At 56.3% G+C, this 22,838-nt stretch overlaps 1 protein-coding gene across 2 annotated transcripts in view; it reads left to right on the forward strand.

The window, feature by feature from the left end:
• Positions 1–21,777, forward strand: part of ATP9B (ATPase phospholipid transporting 9B (putative)) — a gene marked incomplete at its 5' end in the record, with an annotated part of 207,075 nt that extends 185,298 nt beyond the window's left edge. The window contains 10 exons of one of the 2 annotated variants that reach the window (XM_079717497.1): positions 854–943; positions 4,047–4,191; positions 4,379–4,443; positions 5,003–5,158; positions 5,259–5,323; positions 10,805–10,913; positions 18,057–18,114; positions 18,779–18,982; positions 20,349–20,381; positions 21,266–21,777. In XM_079717497.1, coding sequence (XP_079573623.1) covers positions 854–943; positions 4,047–4,191; positions 4,379–4,443; positions 5,003–5,158; positions 5,259–5,323; positions 10,805–10,913; positions 18,057–18,114; positions 18,779–18,982; positions 20,349–20,381; positions 21,266–21,402 — 1,062 coding nt within the window. In that variant the 3' untranslated portion in view covers positions 21,403–21,777. The remainder of the gene's footprint in view (positions 1–853; positions 944–4,046; positions 4,192–4,378; positions 4,444–5,002; positions 5,159–5,258; positions 5,324–10,804; positions 10,914–18,056; positions 18,115–18,778; positions 18,983–20,348; positions 20,382–21,265) is intronic. The other variant, XM_079717496.1, reaches the window with a different exon arrangement.
• Positions 21,778–22,838: the final 1,061 nt, after the last annotated feature.

Below are 22,838 nucleotides of genomic sequence, written 5' to 3' on the forward strand. Positions count from 1 at the left end.
ATGCCCCATAAAGTCTCCACAGAAAGAATGTCAAAAACTAGTATGTTGGTTTCTGAAATATTTTCATTCAAAAATTAATGATATTTCGAGATTACGACTTGATTTTACTCTTCTCCATCGTTCAGTCTTCCAGCTAACTCAGTTTGCTTGAACTAATAGAACAAGTTGAAACCCATGGTAGAGACAACAGAAAACAGTTTTATAAAAGCATTTTGTGTCACTTGGCACGTTATGAAAAGAGCCGTCTTTAAATGAAACCTCGACTTTAGGTCATTCCGTCCCTCCCTGCTGTGTGGCCACAAGGAACTCAGCTTCCTCGGGCTGTGATGCTGAGGTGTGTTGACGTGTGACTATGCAGAGCGGCATCCCTGGCGTTAACACTCACCACCACCACCCTGCCCACCGCCCTATGAAAGTAGAGAGACTTTCAGTTCATGGTCATCATGCTGTCTTAACCGCATATGTTCAGAAAAGCCAGTTGTCTTTCCCAGCTACGCAAAGGTGCCTGTTAGCTCATGGGGGGCAGGGGGGGCCATTTGTCCCCCTTTCTTGACAAGCAGTTCTTCTGTTCACTTCGTCTTACTGTAACTGTGGTACTTGCCGTGCACTTTACAGCGTACATTTCCTGCCTTGAGTTGCCACACGATGGAAAGCAATTCGTATTAAATAAGTAGGTCTTTATTCCCAGCACTGTAGAAGAAATTTGAAAGAGCAGTTTGTTATAGAATTTCCTGTGTAAAGCACCTTCCGGTTATTAGAAGTGTCTAAAGATCTGTGATTTGTGTATCAGGGCTTGTTTGTCTGTGTGACTTAAATAGCATTGTAATTGGGTACTTTTTCCCCTTTTGTGGAGGTAACCAATCGGGGAGAAGCCCATTTGGAGCTGAATGCCTTTCGAAGGAAGCATGACTGTGCACTGGTCATATCCGGGGACTCCTTGGAGGTGAGGCTGGGCCCTGACCAAGCAGGTGTCTGTCTGTCTGTCCTTCTCCCTGGAGGTGAGGCTGGGCCCTGTCTGTCTGGTGGACTGTGGGCTTCCTCAGTCAGCTGTGTTTATCAGCCTGCGTTGCCCTCTCCACTGGTTTTGACGTCTCTGCTCACAATAGTGATGTGTGCGGGTGGAGCCTGAGAAGAGGCCAGGGCCATGTCGCAGTGAGAACTTGGTCCTTAAGGCTCTGGCGCTGGTCTGTCCTGGGCTCGTTCAAAACTCTTCGGGCGCTTGGAGGCCTGCTCTTCGTTCCTGGCGTGGCCGCCTTGGAGCCTGGCTCTGGTAGCCGTGATCTCAGTTTATCCAAACGCGTGTTTCCAGCAGCGGCCCTGGGACCCAGGACCCTCTGCACCTGGAGGCCCCGCATGGGGCTGGGTGACCCGCTCGGGTCCAGCCCCCTCTCCTCACTCGGTGCCAGGGTCGCAATGGCCAGAGCCTCTGGGTTGGGGGACGTGCTGGGGGCCCCTCCCCCTGCAGCTTTTGCCCGCGGTTCTCTCAGATGTTTCCAGAAGTCTGGGCGGAGCAGCGCAGCCTCTGGTGACCCAGTCAGTGTGGCCACTGAGGCCAGCCTGGCGGGGGGGTGGGCAGGGGGCTGGGGGGGTGGACGGGACGTCAGGAGCAGTGGAGACGGCACGCCCTCTGTGGCCACGTGTGTGCAGATGGCGCCGTGTCCGGCTGGCTCTCCCGCCTCCTGCATTGCTGGGGCCGCGTCCCGACTGTGCAGCTGCTTCCGCGGAGCCACCGGGACTGCGGGGCCTGGACAGTGGGGGCCGACGGCAGCGCTCCTGCCCGCCCGTGCTGGGATGGAGGACTTGGAGGTCGCCCCGTGCTCCCCGCCATGCCGTCCCCACGAGCTGACCCCGGGGGCGCCCCCCGCCTCGCTGGTGTTCACTGTGTGTGTGTTGTTTTATAGGCCACGTGGGCCCCTGGTTGCCTGTCCGACTTGCTGGCTCGGCTCCGGCCTCACGTTTGCATTTCTCTGTCTGCACCGCGGCGTCTGCGCGGCTGCCGCGGGCTCCCGAGTTCTGCTCCCGTCCCTCCCGCTGCGTGTGCGGGACCCGGGACCCCTCGCCAGCTCGGCACACCCCCATCCCCGCAGCGCTGTGAACTCACGGTTGGGTCGCCTGTTTCCGTGGTGCCCGGTGCCGTGCGACCTGCCCGCCGGTCTCCCCGGAGCCCGCGGTGTCTGGTCCCCCCCGGGCTGGGCCCTCCATCCGGCCGCTGAGCCGGTCCAGTGCCCGCCAGTCCCGGGCTCCCTGAGCCCCAGCTCCTGCCCAGCGCAGCGCCCTCTTGATGGTGCCAAGGAGCGCGGTCCAGTCCCTGTCCACACTTCCTTGGTGCTGGGGGACGAAGGATGGCTGTCCCCTCCTTCCCAGCTCTGGCGGCCTGAGTGGGGCCTGAACGGGGCCTGAGCGGGCCTGAGCGCGGCCTGAGCGCGGCCTGAGCGGGCCTGAGCGCGGCCTGAGCGGGGCCTGAGCGCGGCCTGAGCGCGGCCTGAGCGGGCCTGAGCGGGGCCTGAGCGCGGCCTGAGCGGGCCTGAGCGGGCCTGAGCGCGGCCTGAGCGGGGCCTGAGCGCGGCCTGAGCGGGGCCTGAGCGGGCCTGAGCGGGGCCTGAGCGGGCCTGAGCGGGGCCTGAGCGGGGCCTGAGCGGGCCTGAGCGGGGCCTGAGCGGGCCTGAGCGGGCCTGAGCGGGGCCTGAGCGGGGCCTGAGCGGGCCTGAGCGGGCCTGAGCGCGGCCTGAGCGCGGCCTGAGCGGGCCTGAGCGGGGCCTGAGCGCGGCCTGAGCGGGCCTGAGCGGGCCTGAGCGCGGCCTGAGCGGGGCCTGAGCGGGGCCTGAGCGGGGCCTGAGCGCGGCCTGAGCGGGCCTGAGCGGGCCTGAGCGCGGCCTGAGCGCGGCCTGAGCGGGGCCTGAGCGGGCCTGAGCGGGGCCTGAACGGGGCTTCGGGCCCCTTTCCTTCCCGGCTTCTGGCTCTTCGCTCCGCCCCCCGTCCCTCGTCCAGTGGGTGAGGCCGGCCTCTCCGGGGCAGAAGGGCTCCGTTCCCCCCCGGCCCCCCGCCCCCTGGCTGCGGGTGAGGAGGGGTGAGGGGCCTGGGCCTCGCGTGTTCTCGGCTGGTCCCGCCGCCGGCTGCAGGTTGCTCACAGCAGCCGAGCCATGTGCACGTGGCTGTCTGCTTTCCAGAGCCCAAAACGTTTTGCAGATTTCCCCTCCGTTCTGGCCCCTCCTTGTAGGTCGATGTCTTTTTTAAAACCTCTCTATAGTTGGGACTTGGGGAGGGAGCAAAAGTAGCTACTTGTGTTACACACGCTTCTGTGAGTGTGTTTTTATTGAAATCTTTTTGCTGTTTCTGTGCCCCAAATCCACGTGTTGTTCCTGGCAGCCAGTCAGCCCCCAGAGAAACCGCAGGTTGGAGAGCACATCCCCCCTCCCCGCCCGCACCCCAGTCCTGCTCCCCAAAGGCAGCGTCCGCTGTTTCTGCTTCTGGGTCCTGCAGTGGTTACTCCCCTCAGCGGGGATACCGTGTCCGTCTGGTTCCTGCTGAGTACCTGCCGTGAACGCGGGTTTTCGCTCACCGCCCAGGTTTTAGGTGGCAGACGGCCTGGGACTGCGTCTCGAACCCTTCACGTGGGGCACGGGCGCCCGCACGGGTCCCCTGCAGGCGGATGTGCTGTTGGTGGTAGTTGGCGCCCCGGGGGCTCAGGACCCTCATCTCTGACTCCTGTCCTTCATGCTGGGGTGACTCTCGGGGTGTCCAGCTCAGCAACAGGCCCCCACAGACTTCAGGCAGCTTTGGGGAATTTTTATTTTCCCCACCAAGATGGGGAACTAAGCATCGTCGCTGAGGGTGTTGTGTGCTAAAGACCAAAGACCTTTTCAGCCAACCCCGGAAGGTGGTGCTGGCATCCCCTGAAGGCAGACGAGCTTGTCCGGGGCTTCCCTGGAGCGCTCCTCCCCTCAGTCACGTGAGCCCAGCCCCCGGCCCGCGTGCAGGCTCTGTCCATCCGTCCTCCGTCCGTCTGTCTGTGCCCTGAACCCCGGCCTCGCTCCTGCCGCCCCCAGGTCTGCCTGAAGTACTACGAGCACGAGTTCGTGGAGCTGGCCTGCCAGTGCCCGGCCGTGGTCTGCTGCCGCTGCGCGCCCACGCAGAAGGCCCACATCGTCAAGCTGCTGCAGCAGCACACGGGCAAACGCACGTGTGCCATCGGTGAGCACGGGCGTCCAGGAAGCCGGGGTCCTGAAATGAAACACACGGGGACGTGCGCCCCGTCTCCCTCCCGCCCGCCCGGTGGATTCCCCCTGTCTTCCTGGGTGTTGAAACCCCGTCCGCTGGTTGGCGAGGAAAGCCGGCCCCTTGCAGGTTCCCACTTCACGTCCGTGTTCCGTGCTTCCAGGTGACGGAGGGAACGACGTGAGCATGATCCAGGCAGCGGACTGCGGGATCGGGATTGAGGGCAAGGTACGTCTGTCCCTTGTCCCCGCCAGGCCCCTGGTCAGCCCGCTCACACACGTGGCCGGGGGCTGGGGGGAGGCAGACCCACGCGCTGAGGGAGCAGCTCCACGAGGGCAGGTAGAGGACAGGCACGTCCTGCCGGGACTCGGGCGCCTTCCTGGTCCCCGAGCCGTGCGGGGCTGTGCCTGGGCCGCTCCCCAGATCCCCGCAACCCTCTCTCAGCCCCACACACACGGCCCGCGCTCGGATGTCCAGGTCTCCCGGCCAGTTGGGAGCTGTGGTCTGCCTCCTGTGCTCACGTGAAAACACCCAGAGAGACCTGGACACAAGCTGGATCCCGGGCCCCTCTGCTTCGTGAATCAGGCCACAGTGCTGAACCCACAGCCGCTCGGCGGGGTGGCAAGTTCAGAGAACTGTCTCGAAGATGCCCTGGTCCCTGCTTAGTTTCCGTGATGCCGTCAGTGCCGGACCGGGTCCTCCCAGGGTGCTGGCGGGCGGCTCCCGGGGCGGGGCCCGCGCTGTGCCCCTGTCCGACCCTGAGCCGGCCCCTCTGCCTTGGTCGCAGGAGGGCCGGCAGGCCTCGCTGGCGGCCGACTTCTCCGTCCCACAGTTCAAGCACATCGGCCGCCTGCTCATGGTGCACGGGCGCAGCAGCTACAAGCGGTCGGCGGCGCTCAGCCAGTTCGTGATGCACCGCGGCCTCATCATCTCCACGATGCAGGTGCGGCGTCCGGAGGGGCCGTGCGGGGGCCCCCGGTGCCTCGCGGCCCGCTCGCATATCGGCCGACCGTGAGTAACGGGCGCTGCTCTCCTCCCTCCAGGCCGTGTTTTCCTCCGTCTTCTACTTCGCGTCCGTCCCTCTGTACCAGGGATTCCTCATGGTGGGGTAAGTGGGCCCGTCACGCACAGACATGGCAGCGGCATGTCGGGAGGGCTTGTAGCCCGGGAACACATGCAGGGGTTTGCTGGCGTGGCTCCCGCACACTCAGCCTGAGGACGAATGGACTGGTGTACGGAGCTACGAAGTGGGGCACCCAGAGGCAGCACGTGTCCGCTTGTCCCTCCTACAGCCCTGCTGTTACGCGTTCTCGTGGAATTTCTGTTTACGTGGGGCGGCGCCCCTGGGTCGGGAACTGTGTCGGAGCCGGGACTTTCTCCATTCCTCGGCGGCATCATGGTGGGGTGGAGGCGGGGGGTGACTGGGTCGCTCCCAGGCTGGGGAGCCCCTTCCTGAAGCCTGTGCCCTCCTGGCCGGACACGGTTAATCCTGATGGCGGCGTGAAGCTGGCAGCAGAGCCTTCGAGAATGGGTGGTGCTGGCACGGGACCTCATATTCCGGGACAGACTCCGTAAGGCCTCCCGGGGTAACGAAGCTCATCCTCAGGGCACCCGCCGGGCGGCTGGGAAGCCCGTCCACAGAGCGGCGGCCTGGGGCCCGGGGCGAAGGCTGTGCTCGTTGCGCTGCTGAAGCTGCAAAGCGGGAGGCCTGTGTCAGGCGACAGTAGACCGGAGTTTCCTCTCCTCATCCTTCGTGACCGCACCGGCAGGTGAAGTCAGCGTGGCGGCTGCTGTGCGGTGGACAAGCCGCGCGGCTTCTCTCCTCCGCGAAGCCCCTCAGCCGCGGGGCCGGGCCTCTCCACCGCGTGGTAAAGGCGACGGCAGTTAGCACACGTGTCCCGGCGCCGTCCTGAGCGCCCTCCTGTCCCCCCGCATCCCTAGGACACGGGTGCAGCCCCCCGTGTCACAGGGAGAAGGGGGAGGCCCGGCGCCCGGAGGGGCTGCGTGCCCTCTCCCGGCCTCAGCGTCTTCCCAGGTCGGCGGAGGACAAGCCAGCGGGTTATCGCACCCCGTGGAGCCCAGTTCAAGGGCACCGTTACATGCGTGTCGCCCGGCGGCTCCCTGAGCCCTGAGAATCCCGGGGATTTCAGCGAGAGGCATCGGGGGCGTCGGGGGCGCGACGTGGGCTGATTTCAGGGCGAAGCTGGGCGGGCGACGTCCCGTCGCGAGTGATGGGCTCCCTCGGCCTCCCGTCCCGTGTCCTGCGCTCCCACCCCCGGGCCAAGGGCGTCCGCTGCCTCCGCACACCCGTGTCTCCAGAGTGGACGTCAGAGCGAACTGGGGACCTGGTGGGACCAGCTCTGGGGGCGTCTGGGGGCACAGGGCAGGCGGGAGGGGCGGCGGGAGGCTGGCGAGGGGTGGGCGGAGCCCGGGGGGTGGGCGCGGGAGGGCTTTCCAGGAAGAGGGAGCCCTGGGGCGGGCGCTGGTGCCCCGGCGAGGACAGGGCGCTGGGCTCGGCAGCGGGGGCCGGGGCAGGGCAGGGGTGTGCGGTGAAGGCGCCGCTCTCCTGCCACGTGGAGGCGTCCTGAACGCCCGGCCCGCCGCCCAGGAGCCGCGGGGGCTGGAGCCCGCTCCCCGTCGCCCCAGGTCTCCATCGTTTCTTCCCTCCTCCCCGGCTCCTGTGTGGCTTGAGCTGTCGAACAGGTTAGGTTCTTGTGGACATTAGAGCGTATCCTTCCCCACGGAACTCATGCGGACCCTTCCCGGGTCCCTGGAGGTGGAGGGGAGGCACTGCCCCGCCCCCGCCCCCAGGCCCAGGTCAGGATAAAGGCTCCACCGCGACTGGCTTCGGGCTGGGCCCTGAGCCGGTTAGGGCAGCCTGCTGTTAATCTCAGCAGGAGTTCCTAGGGTCCTTCAAAGAGAGGGAGAAGCCTAAAGGTACAGAAAGCTACACATTTTGTTACATTTTTCTGTTGGTTGCTTAAGTCTTTGCAATAATTATCACATTAATTACTCTAAATAGCACAGAAGTTGCACAGTAATGCTGGTTACGTCTTGAGTTTGTCCAGTGCATTTCTTCCTTGGAGGCCAAAGAAAAGCATAACCATTCTCACTTTCCATTTTTCAAAGTATGGATTTGAAACTTTAAAAGGAAATTTTAAGGGGCAGTGGTGATTACTCCTTAAATAATAACTGCCTGAGTTCATGAAATTACAACTCTAGGCCTGATTTCATTTCCCGTCTGCAGGCTGAGCCCTGTCAGCATAAGCACGCATTATTTTTAAAGCTCCTATTTATTATCAGACTTCACTGAAAGTTTTATTTAAAGTTTCTCTGCATGGCCACCACTTAAACGAGGCGCCTTGGATTTGGCAGGAATGGAGGGAGATGCTTCCAAGTTAAGCTTCTTCAAAAATAAATAATAAAATCGTTTTGCCCTCACCTAGAAAACAAATATAAAGAACTGGGCGGGAAGCAATGTGGTGTTTTTATCAAATAAAATCTAACCAGACCAAATTACTGACCTTCCACGATGGAATAGCTGGCTCTAGAAACTACAGGACAGTTGATAGAATTCCGTTCCGCCTATGTACGGTTTTTATCCGAGTTCATTTCATTAGCTTTCTAGGGACTGGTGACCCAGGTGAGGCCCACCGGCACTGCTGGTTACTTCACGGAAGGAAGCTCGTGCCGAGGCCACCCCGGTGCCCCCTGGAGCCGACCTGGCGGCACGTGACCCACTCCCCTCCCTTAGCCTGCGCTTGCGTCTGCCCACATACCTGAGGTCCTGGGAGGGGCTGTGCCCTCCCTCCACACGCCCCCCTTGGCAGGTCCTTTGGGGAAGCACCGTGCATCCTGGCCCCACTTAGCGTTCACGGGCGTCTGCACATCCAGGGTTCTGCGAGACCCGCTCCACGTGGTCGAGCCAAACCCCTCCTTTGCCCGACAGCTGCCGACGTCCCGTGTTCAGGCAGCATCCTTGGAGACACGCAGGTCTGCTCTAGCTGAGGTGTCCCTCTCGTGATGGCCCCAGCTCCCAGGAGACACCCCCGGGACATCACAGGTTCGCATCCTCGCAGGGGACTTCAGCGGGGAGCCTGAGGATGCACGTGAGAAAACTGCCAGGTGCCGTCTTCACGGGGTGCCAGGAGGACACGTGACATCTGAGGAAGAGTCCTGAGCTGCAGGCAGGGAGCGTGAGCGAGTGATTGAGGAGGTGGGCTCGCAGCCTGTCACCGAGGGGCACCACGGAGCGACAGGAAATGCCCTGTCCCCCCAGCCCACGTGACTGGAAGACAGGGTGAGGTACAGGGAGAAGCTGTTTTCGGACCGTGGACACCAGGCAGCAGGCACTGATGCCGGAGACAAGGGAAGCTGGCAGAATTCACAGCTGGAAATCCCTGGAACCTTGGGGGGTAAAGATTCCTTAGGCACAAAATGCGTGAACTGTTACAGGAGAAATGGACAAGATGGACTTCATCAAAATTAAGTCTTCGCTCTTCTAAAGACAATATTAATCAAATGAAAAGGCAGGCTGGGAAACAGTCTTTTCAGTACGTATATCTGATAAGAGCTCTGTACCCAGAATGTTTCATGATCTCCAAATAACTCAGTTTTTTAAGAAAAGGCTGAAGATTTGAATGTACATCGCAAAAGAAGATGTAAGAATAGCCAACAAGCACAAGAAAATATATCAACATCATCAGTTACAGGAAATGGACATTTTAACCCCACTTAGAGGCCAGGTTAAGACAGACCTCACTCAGTGTCAGCAGGAAGCTGGGGCTCCCGGGACTTACAGCTCCTGGCCAGAGCGCACAATGGTGAAACGAGCCCAGAAGACAAGTTGGTCGGTTTTTCATACAACTAAGCATACGGCCCAGCGACCCTCCCCTCCGAAGCCTGCTTCTCCTTTATTTGCAGTGAGATCCACCATGCCACGTCCCTACCGCCCCGGGGGGGTCGGGCGGGGTTGGGGGAGGGCGCGAAGGCTCAGCCAGGGAAGCAGCAGAGAGGAGGTCCCTGCGGGCCTGCAGGTGGCCCAGCCTGGGGGCTGATGGGGGGATGGGGTCTGCGCTGGGACCTGGAGGAAACCACCCTGTCGCACGCTGGAAACTGCCCTCAGCAGAATCAACTGATAAAAGGGGTGGTGATGATGTTTGTGATTTGGTTGAAAAGCCGGAGGAGTTTCTGGCACAAGGGCTCTCATCGAGGCTGGGCCTGCGCTGTGACACTCGTGAATCCCGATGCAGGAGGGTCACTGGGCCGGGTGCACGTGCAGCTTGGTCCTCGTGCGTCATCTGGCTCCGGGAGATGTGGGCCGGGTTCTGCCTGGGTTCCTTGGCCCTTTCATCCCCCTGAGTCCTAAGGGGACTAACAACAGCAATTAGAGATTTAGAGGAAAGTAAAGAGCATGTGCTTGTTGAACCTGATGCAGAAGTTAGAGGTTGAACCTGTAGGTAGAGAATCTGGAGCCATCAAAGTGCAGGCTGACACTGGACGGCGGACCGGAGACTTGAGCAGGGGACTCAGGGGGACGTGGGGACGGCAGACGGGCCCGTGACGAGGCGGTCAGTGTCATCAACCACCAGGAAATGCTTATTTTAACCACAGTGAGCTGCCCCTCCACGCCTATCAGAATGGCTGAAACACCTGTGACAGCACCAAACTATGGTGAGAATTCAGCATCCGGATCCCTCATACATGCTGGCAGGGATGTAAACTGGTGCAGCCGCTCTGGAAAGCAGTTTGGCAGTTTCTTATAAAACTAAACATACAGCTGCCCTATGACCCAGTGCCTGAACTTGTGGACATACGATCGATCGCAGGTGGCACCCGTGTCTGAAATAAGTGCAACTTACTTTTACAGAAAACCTGTGCAGTGGATGTTTATAGCAGCTTTATTTGTAATAACCGGACACTGGGAACGACCCAGATGCACTTCAGAGAATGACCGGGGTGCAGAGCTGCTCTGTCCGCAGCCACGAACGCTCCTCAGCAACCAGAGGACGGCCTGTCGTATGGCCACACCTGGGTGAACCTCCAGGGACTGGGCTGAACGAGAAGCCGAACCCCAGGGTCACCTGCGTGCATGTGTGGTGCGTGCGTGTCACCTTGAAGTGACAAAAGTTATAAGATGGAGGACAGTTGCCAGGGGTTCAGAGGGGCTGGGAGAGAAGCAGGCTTCAGGGGGCCCTGGTGGGCTTGGATGCTGTGTCTGGACCATGTCAGTGTCGGCGTCCCCCTGGAGATTGGCTGTGGTTTTGGAGATGCTGCCTCTGGGGAAAGCTGGTTAAAGGGTCCCCGTGATCTCTCTGTGTTACTTCTGATAACTGTACTCACTTCTGCAGTGATCTCAAAATAAAAGCTTTAATTAAAAAAAGAAAAAAAAAGGATCCTGCTGCCTGTCAGCATTTGTGGCTTGTAGACCTTGCTGCTGTACTGTGGGTAAGTATTCAGTTTTAGGACAAGTCGTGCTTGGTTGCCAACTTGTTCTTGTTCTGTTTAGGGTCTGACCTTTGGCCTCTGGTTCAGAGGTGTGCTCCTGGTGCTGCCGGGTCCCCCGTGTAACCTCCCTGCTCTCCTCCAGGTATGCGACGGTCTACACCATGTTCCCTGTCTTCTCCCTGGTGCTGGACCAAGACGTGAAGCCCGAGATGGCAATGCTGTACCCAGAGCTATACAAAGACCTCACCAAGGTGCGGCCCCAGTTAGGCATCAAAGGGGAAAACGGCGTTTGCTCGAATGTTTGCAGTGCAGCTCTGATATCACGCGTAGAATGATCATTGCGAAGGGTGCTCATAACCGTTTGGGGAACTTCTGTGGATTTAGAACCGTGGCTGAGGGCTCCCTCCTTCTGGGTTAAGGGTGCTTTGGGCGGGGGCTCCCGGTCAGCATTGCGCAGTGGGCGGGGCCGGCTCCCTGTCCACCTGGAGCAGGCCCGCCGTTCAAGCCTGTAGGGACCTGGAGCCCTGACCGGAGCCCCGCTGAATGCCCACATCTCCTCCAGCCGTGGGCTTCAGAATTTTGTCTGAAAGGGATCTGCAGTATGTTTCTGTGCCTGAGACCCGCGCTGTTGTCACGGTGACGCTACTAAGGTAGAAGTCCACTTCCCTGAGCTGCGCAGGCTTCATTCACGCAGCCCAGAACTGCTCTGGGACAGTTAAACATTCCTGAAAGAAGTTTTAAATTTATCATGTTTTTTTATGAAAGCGTATCTCCGTAGCATAGAAAACATGGTCCACTGGGTGGAAGACATGCCCAGCTTCCCACACACAAACCATGGTGACCTCAGAACCTTCCAGCACTGATTGACATATATGCACTTATATGTATAAAATAGATAACTAATAAGAACCTGCTGTATAAAAAATAAATTAATTTAATTTAATTAAAAAAAAGAACCTTCCAACACTGAGAGCAAAGTCCACGGACCCCCAATTAAATTTAGGTTTACCGTTGATAACCTGAAGTCACCAGCTCTGATTTTTAAAGCGGTAGCCGTATGTTGTAACGGAGAAAGAATCAGATTAGGCATTAACAGGTAGACTCGCCCAGCTAACCTCTAACCAGTCCCATTGGTGTTGGGTAAGTCACGTAAATCTTTGGATTTGATGGCGTTATTGTAAGAATTTGATGAGATTAAGATTTTTTTAAATTTTATTTTATTTGTTTTGGCTGTGTTGGGTCTTTGTTGCTGCGGTCGGGCTTCCTCTAGTTGCGTCGAGTGGGGGCTCCTCTTTGTTGCTGCACGTGGGCTTCTCATTGCAGTGGCTTCTCATTGCGGAGCCGGGCTCTAGGCGCATGGGCTTCAGTAGTTGTGGCACGTGGGCTCAGTAGTTGTGGCTCATGGGCTCTAGAGCACAAGCTTAGTAGTTGTGGTGCACGGGCTTAGTTGCTCCACGGCATGTGGGATCTTCCCGGACCAGGATTGAACCCGTATCCCCTGCCTTGGCAGGCGGATTCTTGACCACTGCGCCACCAGGGAAATCTGAGATTAAGATTTTTTAAATCCATTGAAAAAAATAGAAAATGCCTGTATTACTTCTATAATCAGGGCAAAAATAAAGCTAGCTCAACAATGTAGTATAAAATAAGATAAAATAGAAAATATTATATGTGATAATGTAATATTTTATTTGATAATAATATATAGATTTGAGACATATATAAAGCATTATTATCATGTTAAAAATATCATTGTGAATATTACAAGTAGAAGAAAAACGTTTTGGTTTAATATCCTAAGATGGTGAAACCGTCATCATTCAGTGAAGCAGAATAGGATCAAAGATCCAAAAACTACAGGAGGCTCTTGCGAATAATTATAATTTTAGTAGATTGTGTGTTTCCTTATTTCCAGTGGCTCCAGAAATGTTGCCCTAAATGCTGCCTCATGGATATGAAGGGGAAACAAGCTTTTTATGAACATCAGTGTAGGGGCTCGGTGGCTGCTCAGGGTTAAGGTCACTGCAGGTGAGGCCAGGTGATGCTGCCAGACCGTCAAGGTGGGAGGACTTCCTAGCAGGACTTCAGTGTCCCCACCAGTGAGGGGACACGCCGCTTTCACTGTTGCCCACCAGAACCTTCTTTGTGGGTCGCCACGTTACTCTAGTGATAAAAGCAGGCTCCCTGGGGTCACAAGTGTCCGGCGTTGAGTCCCAGCTCCCCTCTGACTGTAGCCGCGAGGTGGTGAATCCACACCATTAGCTGATACATTTGAACTTGAGGGGATGTTAGGAAACCATGTCCAATTCCAAGTAAGTTGGGTCTCGTTAAGGGTGCTGGCTTTCCTTTCTTGTTAGGGTGACCAACAGAATATTTCAATATCCTAAAGTCAGGAACGCATTCCTAATTTTTTTGACAAGAGTTCAGTCACTTATTTTCTCTAGACTCCTTTTCTTCAAGATCCAAAATCTGTACTTTTTGTCTTTAAAGTATATATTTCTTTAAAAATTGCATACACTCTAAATCCTTTGAAAATAAAGTAGCACTAAGGCACTCAGCCAGTTAACTTGATAAGAAGTGAGTATTTTTCTTATTGAAGCTAGAGGAACATTCTGAAGCTCTACGTTGCTTCTGAGCCCAGCACTCTGCACCCGCTGGGGACAGGCAGTCTGTCCGAGTCCATCACTGTGGGTGGCACCGTTGAGGGTCCCGTGCCAGGCGCTTGTAAAGACCTAGAAGGCGCTGCTCCTGGTCTCCACAAGCCTTCAGTTGGGAAAAGAAAACATGAATTCAGGGTAAATTAAATGATGGTTGGACAGTAGCAGAAAACAAGCCACAGGCTGGAATGTAAGTTACTGTCCAACAGATGATTTATCTTGTAAGTTCTGAGCAGAAATCTCAGGTCACGGTAAATTCATTAAATACCGCAAAGGTAACCAAGGGAAGCAGCATGCACATCCCTTGTAAAACAGAAAGGAAAGAACTCTACTTCGAAATAAAATATCCTGGTTTTATACTTATTTCATAGCCAGTCTTTTTTGTTTGTTTTTTTTTGCGGTATGCGGGCCTCTCACTGCTGTGGCCTCTCCCGTTGCGGAGCACAGGCTCCGGACGCGCAGGCTCAGCGGCCATGGCTCACGGGCCCAGCCACTCTGCGGCATGTGGGATCCTCCCGGACCGGGGCACGAACCTGTGTCCCCTGCATCGGCAGGCAGACTCTCAACCACTGCGCCACCAGGGAAGCCCCATAGCCAGTCTTTTTATGCTAAGAGTATAACTGCTCCAAGCATCACCGATCTGACTTAGGGTTCTAAGGAGATTAGGCGATCCTGAGTGTAAACATTTGTTCTCTGCTCTGTCTCCAGGGCCTAAGCCTGGACACAGTGTCTGTTCCGTAATTGGTGAATGAAGGAGGGAGGGAATGAATCAGTTAAAGAGGCAACATTTCCTTCCTCTTCCTAAAACCACATAGTTCTCGTTCCTTACAGAAAAGGACGTATTTGTAACGATGTTTGGGTCGAGTTCTGCTTTGAGCTGTTAAGCTTTGCTCACGGTGAGTGCAGTCACTTCTGATTTTCTGGGGCTGCCAGTTAGAGGGGAAACATGCACTCATCCCTCCCCTAACCCTACACATGACTTTATTTGTCCTGAATGGTCTGTGGCCTCTTATGAAAAACCACCTGAGCCTGAGCCCTGGGGTCAGGACTTAGGTGACCCGTGGTCAGCTGAGCCAGCCTGTGTGGTCCTGAAATAGTTCAGTCTTGTAGCTGTGAGTTCAGTTGCCAAGTCATAGTGTTATATTCATGATAAATTAAACTGCTCACTACAGAGACACTTGAGTTATAGTTGTACTGATTGTCAAGATATCAAGTAGGTGATGTGCAGTCCTTCATAAAAGCCCTTGAAACCGTTAGACGTTGAACTATTAGGACTACTTCACTATTTTTATTTTCTGTTGAATAGTCTCAAAATGGTTTTAGCTTTTGAAATGTGTATTTGTATCCTTGTATAATTTTTAAAATAATAGTGATAAGGCAAGGAAAGAAAATTCAGGGTATAGAAATTAAAAAGGAAGAAATAAAAATATCTGTTTGCAGATGCCAGAATTGTCTATGTAGAAAATCCCAAATAATCCACAAAAAAAACCTTGCTAGACTAGTAAGTTTAGTAAGGTTGCAGGATACAAGGAAAAAATATTTTTAATTATTTCTAATTCTGTATAGTAGCAATGAACAATTGAGATCTGAAAACAATTTTAAACACTGTTTATAACAGCATAAAAAAGTGAAATACTTTGGTATAACTAACAAAATATGTGCAGGATCTCCATGCTGAAAATTGTGAAACTGGCTGAAAGAAATCCTAGAAAGGAATAAATGAATGCATGTTCGTGGATTGGAAGTATCAGTGTTGTTGAATATTGACAACTGATTCTAAAGTTTATATGGAAAAGCAGAGGAACTAGAATTACCAAAACAAATTTGAAAAAGAAGAACAAAGTTGGAAGACTCCCAGTACCAGGTTTTTATCACTGGCAAAGGATAGACACACGGGTTAGTGAGGTAGACCAGAGAGCCCAGGACTACAGCCACGCGTGTCAGCCGGTCTTTGACCATGTGAAGGGGTGTCCAGTGCAGGACGGCCGTCTTCTCCACAGACAGCGTCGGGACAGCTGGTCACCCTCGGCCCACACCTCAGGTCTTACACAGAAATTCACTCACAGTGGCTCATAGACCTAAACGTAAAATGTAAAACTATAGACCTTCTAGGAGAAAGTACAGAAGGAAATGTGCATGACCTTGCATTAGGCAAAGAGCTTTTAGATATGAGGTCATAAAGGAAAAAAATGGATAAATTGGACTTTATCATAATTACAGACTTTTTTTCTGTGAATGACACTGTTAAGAAAATGGAAAACAAACCACAGACTGGTAGAAAATATTTGCAAATTACACTTTTGATAAAGGACTTGTATCCAGAATATATAAAGAACTCTCAAAACTCAGAAAGAAAACAACCCACGTTTTTAAATGGGCAAAAGACCTGAATTGACACCACACCAAAGATGAGGACGTACAGACGGCAAGTAATCACTTTTATGAAAAAACACTCAACGTCATATTTCATTGGGGAATTGCAAATTAAAATCAGATACCACCGCCATCTGTTAGAATGGCAAAAATGTAAAACCGACACCACCAAATGCTGGCAGGGATGCTCAGCCGTGCTGGTGGGAACGCAGGCTGGTGCAGCTGCCCTGGAAGACAGCTTGGCGGTTTCCCGTAAAGTTAAACATACACTTACCACGTGACTCAGCAATCCTACTCCTAGGTGTTTACTTAAGAGAAATGAAGAGGTACGTTCACACAAAATCACATGCAGAAAAGTTGATGGTGGCTTTGTCGTAATTACCAAAAACTGAAACGACCGGCTGCACTTCCCCCTGTGAGGGTGCAGCCACACAGTGGGATCATGTCCGTGACGGGAGAAAACCCGTCCGTTCAGCAACGCAGACGACTCTCAGATGCATTTTGCTGCACAGAAGAAGCCAGACTCAAAAGTGAGTGTGACCCCAGTGGTCTGCCACTCTGGGAAATGCACAGCTTTAGGGACAGAGGACAGATGGGCCTGAGGTTTGGGGTGGGAGGTCGTGACTGGAAGGGGGCAGCGCGGGAGCTTTGGGGTGAGGGACTCTTCTGTCGCACTGTGGTGGGTAGAGACTGGACATCAGCCAGCACAGAACCATCCACCCGGGAGCTGGCATGCAGACTGGGACAAAGGGCTCCAACCGCAGGACACATGAGTCACAGAACCACAGCGGGGGTTGCTGCCCTAAGAAGCCTCGGGGAGAGCGTCCATGAGTGCCTGGGGAGGGGGCTGGAGACAGACAGAGCCGCCGCCAGAGACAGGGCTCCCGCCACGGGACGCAGCACCGCAGGACCCCTGCACTTGGCGAGTCGGCGGCAGCGTGTCTGGTGCAGGTAGACAGAGGCAGGAAGGAGGACCTGTGTGCACGCATGCCAGGGTCTGTCCCCGAGTGCAGCTGTTTTCTTTCTTTAAAAAACAATATTGCTTGGGGCTTCCCTGGTGGCGCAGTGGTAGAGAGTCCGCCTGCCGATGCAGGGAACACGGGTTCGTGCCCTGGTCCAGGAAGACATGCCGCGGAGCGGCTGGGCCCGTGAGCCATGGCCACTGAGCCTGCACGTCCGGAGCCTGTGCTCCGCAACGGGAGAGGCCACAACAGTGAGAGGCCCGCGTGCAGCACAAAACAACAACAACAACAACAATATTGCCTTTTAACAAATGATGACATGTTTGAAGGTTGCTGTCCACACTCACACGCAGTGAGGCCTCGGGCGCAGCCAGGACGGTCTCAGGTGGCCCCTCGGGACCAAGCTGCTGCAACCGTCTCTTTCAAAGGTGTCCGTGGACACCGGGTGGACGGGGTTCAGCCTCTGGGTGTCCTTGTGCTGGCACGTCCCCGTCCTGTGTACGGTTCATTCTTCCCTCGTGCCGTTTAGCGTCACGTGCCACCTCTTCCTGGCGGGGATGCCCTGCATCCCAGCAGAGCTTTGGTCTCATCCGTTAGGCCTAGCTGCAGTGTGGCCTTGAGGAAGTCACCAGCTGCCGGTGCTTCTCCATCCATAAACGGAAACGATGTCTGTGGGCTGTGCCGGTGGGCGGGAGACGCGGGGGACAAGCGTGATGGTCTCTGAGTCCCGTGCCGCGGCCTCGCCGGGCTTCGTCCCAACACCCTCATCCACAGGCCTCGGGGACGTGCGCTGCCTCGACCAGCCCTTGGCAGGAACGGGCTGGGCGGCGACTTGTGACCCCACCTCCTTCTCAGATAGAAGCGTCTTCGGGAGTGTGGTCGGACAGACGCAGGCTGAGTTTTCAAGGTGAAGGTTGCTGTGCCAGAAACCCTTGTTTGTGCTGGGCTCGTTGATATGGCATCTTTTCCAGAAAGGACCTCGGGGCCTAAATTCTGACTTCAGGTGTTATAGACCATCCTTTGTCACCTAAGGAAACCAAGAAGTAGATACAGGAAGATTTGTTCCCAAGAAGTAAAGAAGCAGTAAAGGGAAACTGTTTTTACTATGCAGAATAGTGCGTTTCAATTTTTGTTTTATACACGTCGACTCCTGGGTCACTAGGAAGCCCGGGAATGGACAGCCGTGGCTTAAGGTCACCAGAGGTCAAACAGAAGAGACCGCTCACCCCTTTACCATAAGCTGAGCAGGGCGGGCGGCCCGGGTGCACAGGAGGAAGACGGTGGCTGGATCAGTACGTGGGTTGGGCTGGGGGCCTGGGGTCTTTTACAAGTCACCCGCACGTAGCTACTTGAAAACGTGTGTTCTGCTCTGTTAACTAAGCTGCTCCACTGTCTACCCTAGGGAAGATCCTTATCCTGTAAGACCTTCCTCGTCTGGGTTTTAATCAGTATTTACCAAGGTAAGACGGACCCGCCTTCTCCTGCACTGAAGCGTTTTTGTCTTCTATGGGCAATATTGTTTTCACCTCCCAGTTAAGTTCCAAAAGCTTAACATTTCATCAGCAGTTGAATATTGCTTTCAGTTTATCTTGTGAATCGATACCCCAGCAGCTGGTCCCGCAGGCCTCTTCACAACGCAGCGGGGGTTGGCGTTTTTACTGGTGCAGGTCACCTAAAAACTGCCCTGTTTTTAAATAAAAGACAATCCAGAAAAATTTAATCAGCACTTACCACACTGCCTACGCCCCACAATGGCTTTCTTTCTTGGCGTGATAGCCGGACTTCGAGAAATATGAATTACGAAGTCAGAAGTCACCAGCTGCTCTCTGCTTGGAGTCCCAGACAAATGGGAGCCTGTGGGGAGTTAGCAGACGGCCCTGGAAGGTGACAGCCAGACGTAGTTACTAACTGTCGTGCAGGCACGGCTCTCCCCCCAGACTCGGCCAGTCCACATCTTACTTTGTCCCCAGTCCAGAGCTTACACGGATCACTGGGTGCCGGTGTGCACAGCCCGTGTCCGTCAGTGTCAGCGGCTCTCGCCCCTCATACAGTAACAGAGCTGCCGACCCGAGCAGCAAGGTCGTCGTGTCCAAAGCCACACCGCTCACCCTGGCTGTTTTCCAGGCGGCATCCTCATGTCCGGGGCCCTGGTGCTTTTCGAGTCCGAGTTCGTGCACGTGGTGGCCATCTCCTTCACGGCCCTCGTCCTCACGGAGCTTCTGATGGTGGCCCTGACCGTCAGGACGTGGCACTGGCTGATGGCGGTCGCCGAGCTGCTCAGCCTCGGCTGCTACGTGGCCTCGCTCGCTTTTCTAAATAAATATTTTGGTAAGTTGCTTTAGACTTCTTTTCTGAATAGCTGTCTATTATTGGTTTTTAAACGTTTTCTTTGTTGCTTCTAATACGTTATCTTAGATTGCAGATCGTAATAAAACCCACATCAGACAGCTTCACAACACAGAGCTTATTTCTGTGGAAAGATTAAACCCCTTGCAACAATACATGAAGTCGTGCCGAGTTCTCCCCACAAGAGCTGTATTGTTTGTCCCTTTTCCTGACGGAGGCCGCTGAGGCTGCAGGGAAGAGGGCTTCCAGGATGGGGCCCGGCGCCACCCGCCCTCCTCCCCTGGACCCACGGGGCCCAGCGGCCTCGGTCCCCAGCGGCGTCAGAACCTGCAGGCGGCACAGGGCCCGGGTCGCTGCGCCCCTGCCCCCTTCTCGCCTGCCCCCCATTACCAGCAGGGCCCTGAGGAGGGGGGCTACTTGCTGGGTGTGAGCACTGGCTGGGGTGGGAGGGAGGGTGGGTCTGAGGCGGGGAGGGGTGGGTCACCCGACGTGGCCCTGGGGGAGGGTTGAGCTGCTCTGGGTGAGTTCGCACGGCCGTCCCCAGTCCCTCTCCAGGACTCCCACTCCCCGTCCACGGCCGGCGCTCTGATCTCGCCTCACCTGACGCGCCTTGTCAAACCCGGCTCTTCACTCGCCACTGTCGGAATCTAAGGCAGAGCCCTGGCCCTTGAAGTCAAAAGTTGGCATCTACTTCCTGTTCCTAACACCAGCGACCTGGGACGAGCAGGCTTCACTGGGAGGACGATGAGAGCCTCGTACTTCTGTGAGGTGGAGGAGAGCAGCGGACCGTGAAGCTACTGTTGGTGAGAAGTGGTGGTGACGTCACTTTTCACGTATTGTGAAAACATCTCCATCCTTCACAGCAGAGCTATAAAGTACAAAATGAACACTTAGGCAGGTTTCAACGGCGGGAATTGATGAATTTTGTGCCTCTTCCATAACTTTAACGTATTATAGATGGTAGAGAAGTAAAAAGAATCCCATCATAAAAGCAGAAGTTGGGTGAATTCACATCCAAGTATCTACTCAGTGGTGAGTACGTACATAGGAAAACTATTACAAATTCGTGCTTTTGCATTAAAAGAAACATTCACCAAAAAAACAGCCATGGCACATAAGAAGTGGTTATTTTCAAATTACAATATCTTGGTTACTTTGTTTTGAGAATAGACATTTGCTTTCCTGTGTGAACGCGAATTGACACTCTTGGACGGAGCGGTGTTGGCTTCTTCTCGGGCGTTTCCCTGGGCCCGCAGCTCCTTCTCCCAGCACGTGTGCACAGAGCACAAAGCAGAAGCTACAGCTGGGACACCAACAGCAGGGCTGCCCGGGGCCCCGTGTGAAGCAGGCACAGGCAGGGTGTCTCGTGGAGCCTTCTCGGGCCGTTGACGCTACCACATCCTTCAAGACTGCAGAAACTTAGCAGAACGCTGTCACTCCAGAGGCTCGACTGATAAGAGCCCCGCCCCTCCTCTTCGTGGCGTTTGCTGTGGGCTCCTCCCACCTGGCGACAGTGCGGGAGGCCCTGGGCCCCGTCGGGGTTCTGCGGCTCATCAGAGGGGACGGTGCTGGGCGTCCTGCATCCACCGATGAGCACCCGTGTCCGTCAGGCGACCGTGCGTCATCCCCGCAACATTTTGCTGTTAATTTTTAGTGATTGAACCCCTGGAAAACACTTGCCGGGTTTTTTACAATGTGCTTAAACACAGCCTGGGACCCCGTGTGCCCTGCACGCAGCCCCGGGGTTTCCCTGCACTTTCCTGGGCCTCAGCGTCCGTGAGCCTACCAGGCTGCTTCGCCCCACTTCCGACGACAGTCTCCAGGGATGGCTGTCCTAGGATCGGCCACCCTCGGGTTCTCACATGCCTCTTCACCCGTGAGGATTAGAACAGCCGTTAACCCTGGGAACACCACCCCGTGGTGGCAGGACCGAGGGGCACGGGAGGTGGGCTCACGGGGACAGCTCTGCCCGCGGCCTCAAGGCCCCGATGCCCAGGGTCGCCTGTCCCCAGGACGACAAAGATGAGCCCGGACGTTCTGAGCCGGCCCCAGGCTGCGTTGCGAGGTTCTGCCCCTGGACCGAGCCCGCGGGCCGTGCAGCGCCTGCCCTGCGCAGCTGGGGCTTCGTGTCTCCTGTTAGAGGAGCCCCTGCCCCTGGTGTGCAGGCAAAGCAGTGCTGTAACCCAGACCCCGAGGCTCCACCAGGCCCGCCTCTGCGGCGCCCTGGGCGCCTCTGACAACTGTTCCTGGATTTCTCTCCCACAGATGTTGCCTTCATCACGACTGTGACCTTCGTGTGGAAGGTGTCAGCGATCACGGTGGTCAGCTGTCTTCCCCTCTACGTCCTGAAGTACTTGAAGCGGAAGCTGTCCCCTCCCAGCTACTCCAAGCTGTCCTCCTAGGGCCATGCACCTGCCACAGAAGGTTCCAGCACCTTCGGGCCCGTTTCCGTGATGCAGGGTGCGCGGCGGTGCTGCCGAGAGAGGGCGTGAGGCAGGGAGGGCCCGGGAGGTGGTCAGGGCGCGGCTCCGCGGACAGTCCCGCCGTATCCGTGCCGGGGCCGGATTTCCTTTCCTTCCCTTTTTATTGTTTCTCCAAGTTTAATTTCCATGTCGAACCAGCTTGACTTTCTGTTGAAAATGAGCCCTAATGATTTCACTGCTACTGTAAAGCATCCATCTTTGTCTGCTGTTCTGAGAAGTGAAATGAAAGGCCATTTAATGTTCTGCAGTTTCCTAACATTCAAATTCTTTCTTTGATGTTACAATACGGAAAGTCTCCCCACTTAACCAGAATAAAGTCTTGATGCTGTAAATCCCCGTGTCTGTGCCGCTCCCTCCCCGCCCGCCCCTCCCGCGGGCCACGCTGGTCCCCGCGGCACCCACGCGCCCACGGCAACCACGTGGCGCAGGGCGGGGCATTTGCCCGTAAGCCCACGGCAGCACCTCAGGTACGTCCCGAGGCTCTGGTTCTGCTGTTAGTCAAGCCCGTTTCTGAGTTCCGATCCTTTCGACGTTTGCGAAATCACACAACTGCACACCTCGTTGGCGCCTGGCTCCGGCCGCCTGGGCGCCCCCGGCTGCGGGCGCAGCGCCTCGCCGATGCTGGGCTGGAACAACGCTTCCCTGAGCAGCCGAGTCCTTTTGTTCAAGGGGCACTTCGGGGCGGGGAGCGGCTCCAGTGCTGGGAGCTGCTCGGGGTCTGAGCGCTGTGCCGGGACCCTCGGTGTGCCCGAGGCCCCCAGGGCTGGGTCCCAGAGGAGGAGGCGTGATGCCCAGAGCTGCTCAGACTGTCCCACCAGCACCTCCCAGGTGGCCGGTCCTCCCCTGCCCACCGGGAGTCGCTGTTTCAGCTCCTCGCAGAGCTGCGGGTTTGCGGGGATCTGGGGCCAAGGGAGAAGCTTGTGCTCAGGACCCAAGGGGGACCTGGGGGAGGCCGGCGGGGCTGAGAGGGGACGGGCGAGGCGGCTCACGGGCTGTGCCAGCCATGTGCCCTGAGAAATCCTGGACGTCTCACCACGGGTTGGGCACTCACCTACGAGGCCTGACGGGCGCAGGTGGACGGGCTCCCCGCCTTGGAGGGGCGGGGAGGGGCGCCTGGGGGTGGAAGGGGCTGGAAGGCCCGCGTGCAGAGTGAGCACGGCCGCGGCCCTGAGGGAAGGGGTGACAGGACGCAGGCGACCAGGAGGGGGCGCTGTTTACAGGCCGGTAGGTGCGCCCTTCAGAGGGTGTGAAGTCGACGCAGCGGCGGCCGGCGGCCGGCGGGCGGGCGGGCGGGCGTTCTGCCTGAGAGCCCAGGTCCGTAGTTCGACTGTAGCTGCGTGTGGGGAGCGCTGGTG

Source organism: Hyperoodon ampullatus (genome assembly GCF_949752795.1).
Source record: "Hyperoodon ampullatus genome assembly, chromosome: 13".
NCBI classification, from domain to species: Eukaryota; Metazoa; Chordata; class Mammalia; order Artiodactyla; family Ziphiidae; genus Hyperoodon; species Hyperoodon ampullatus.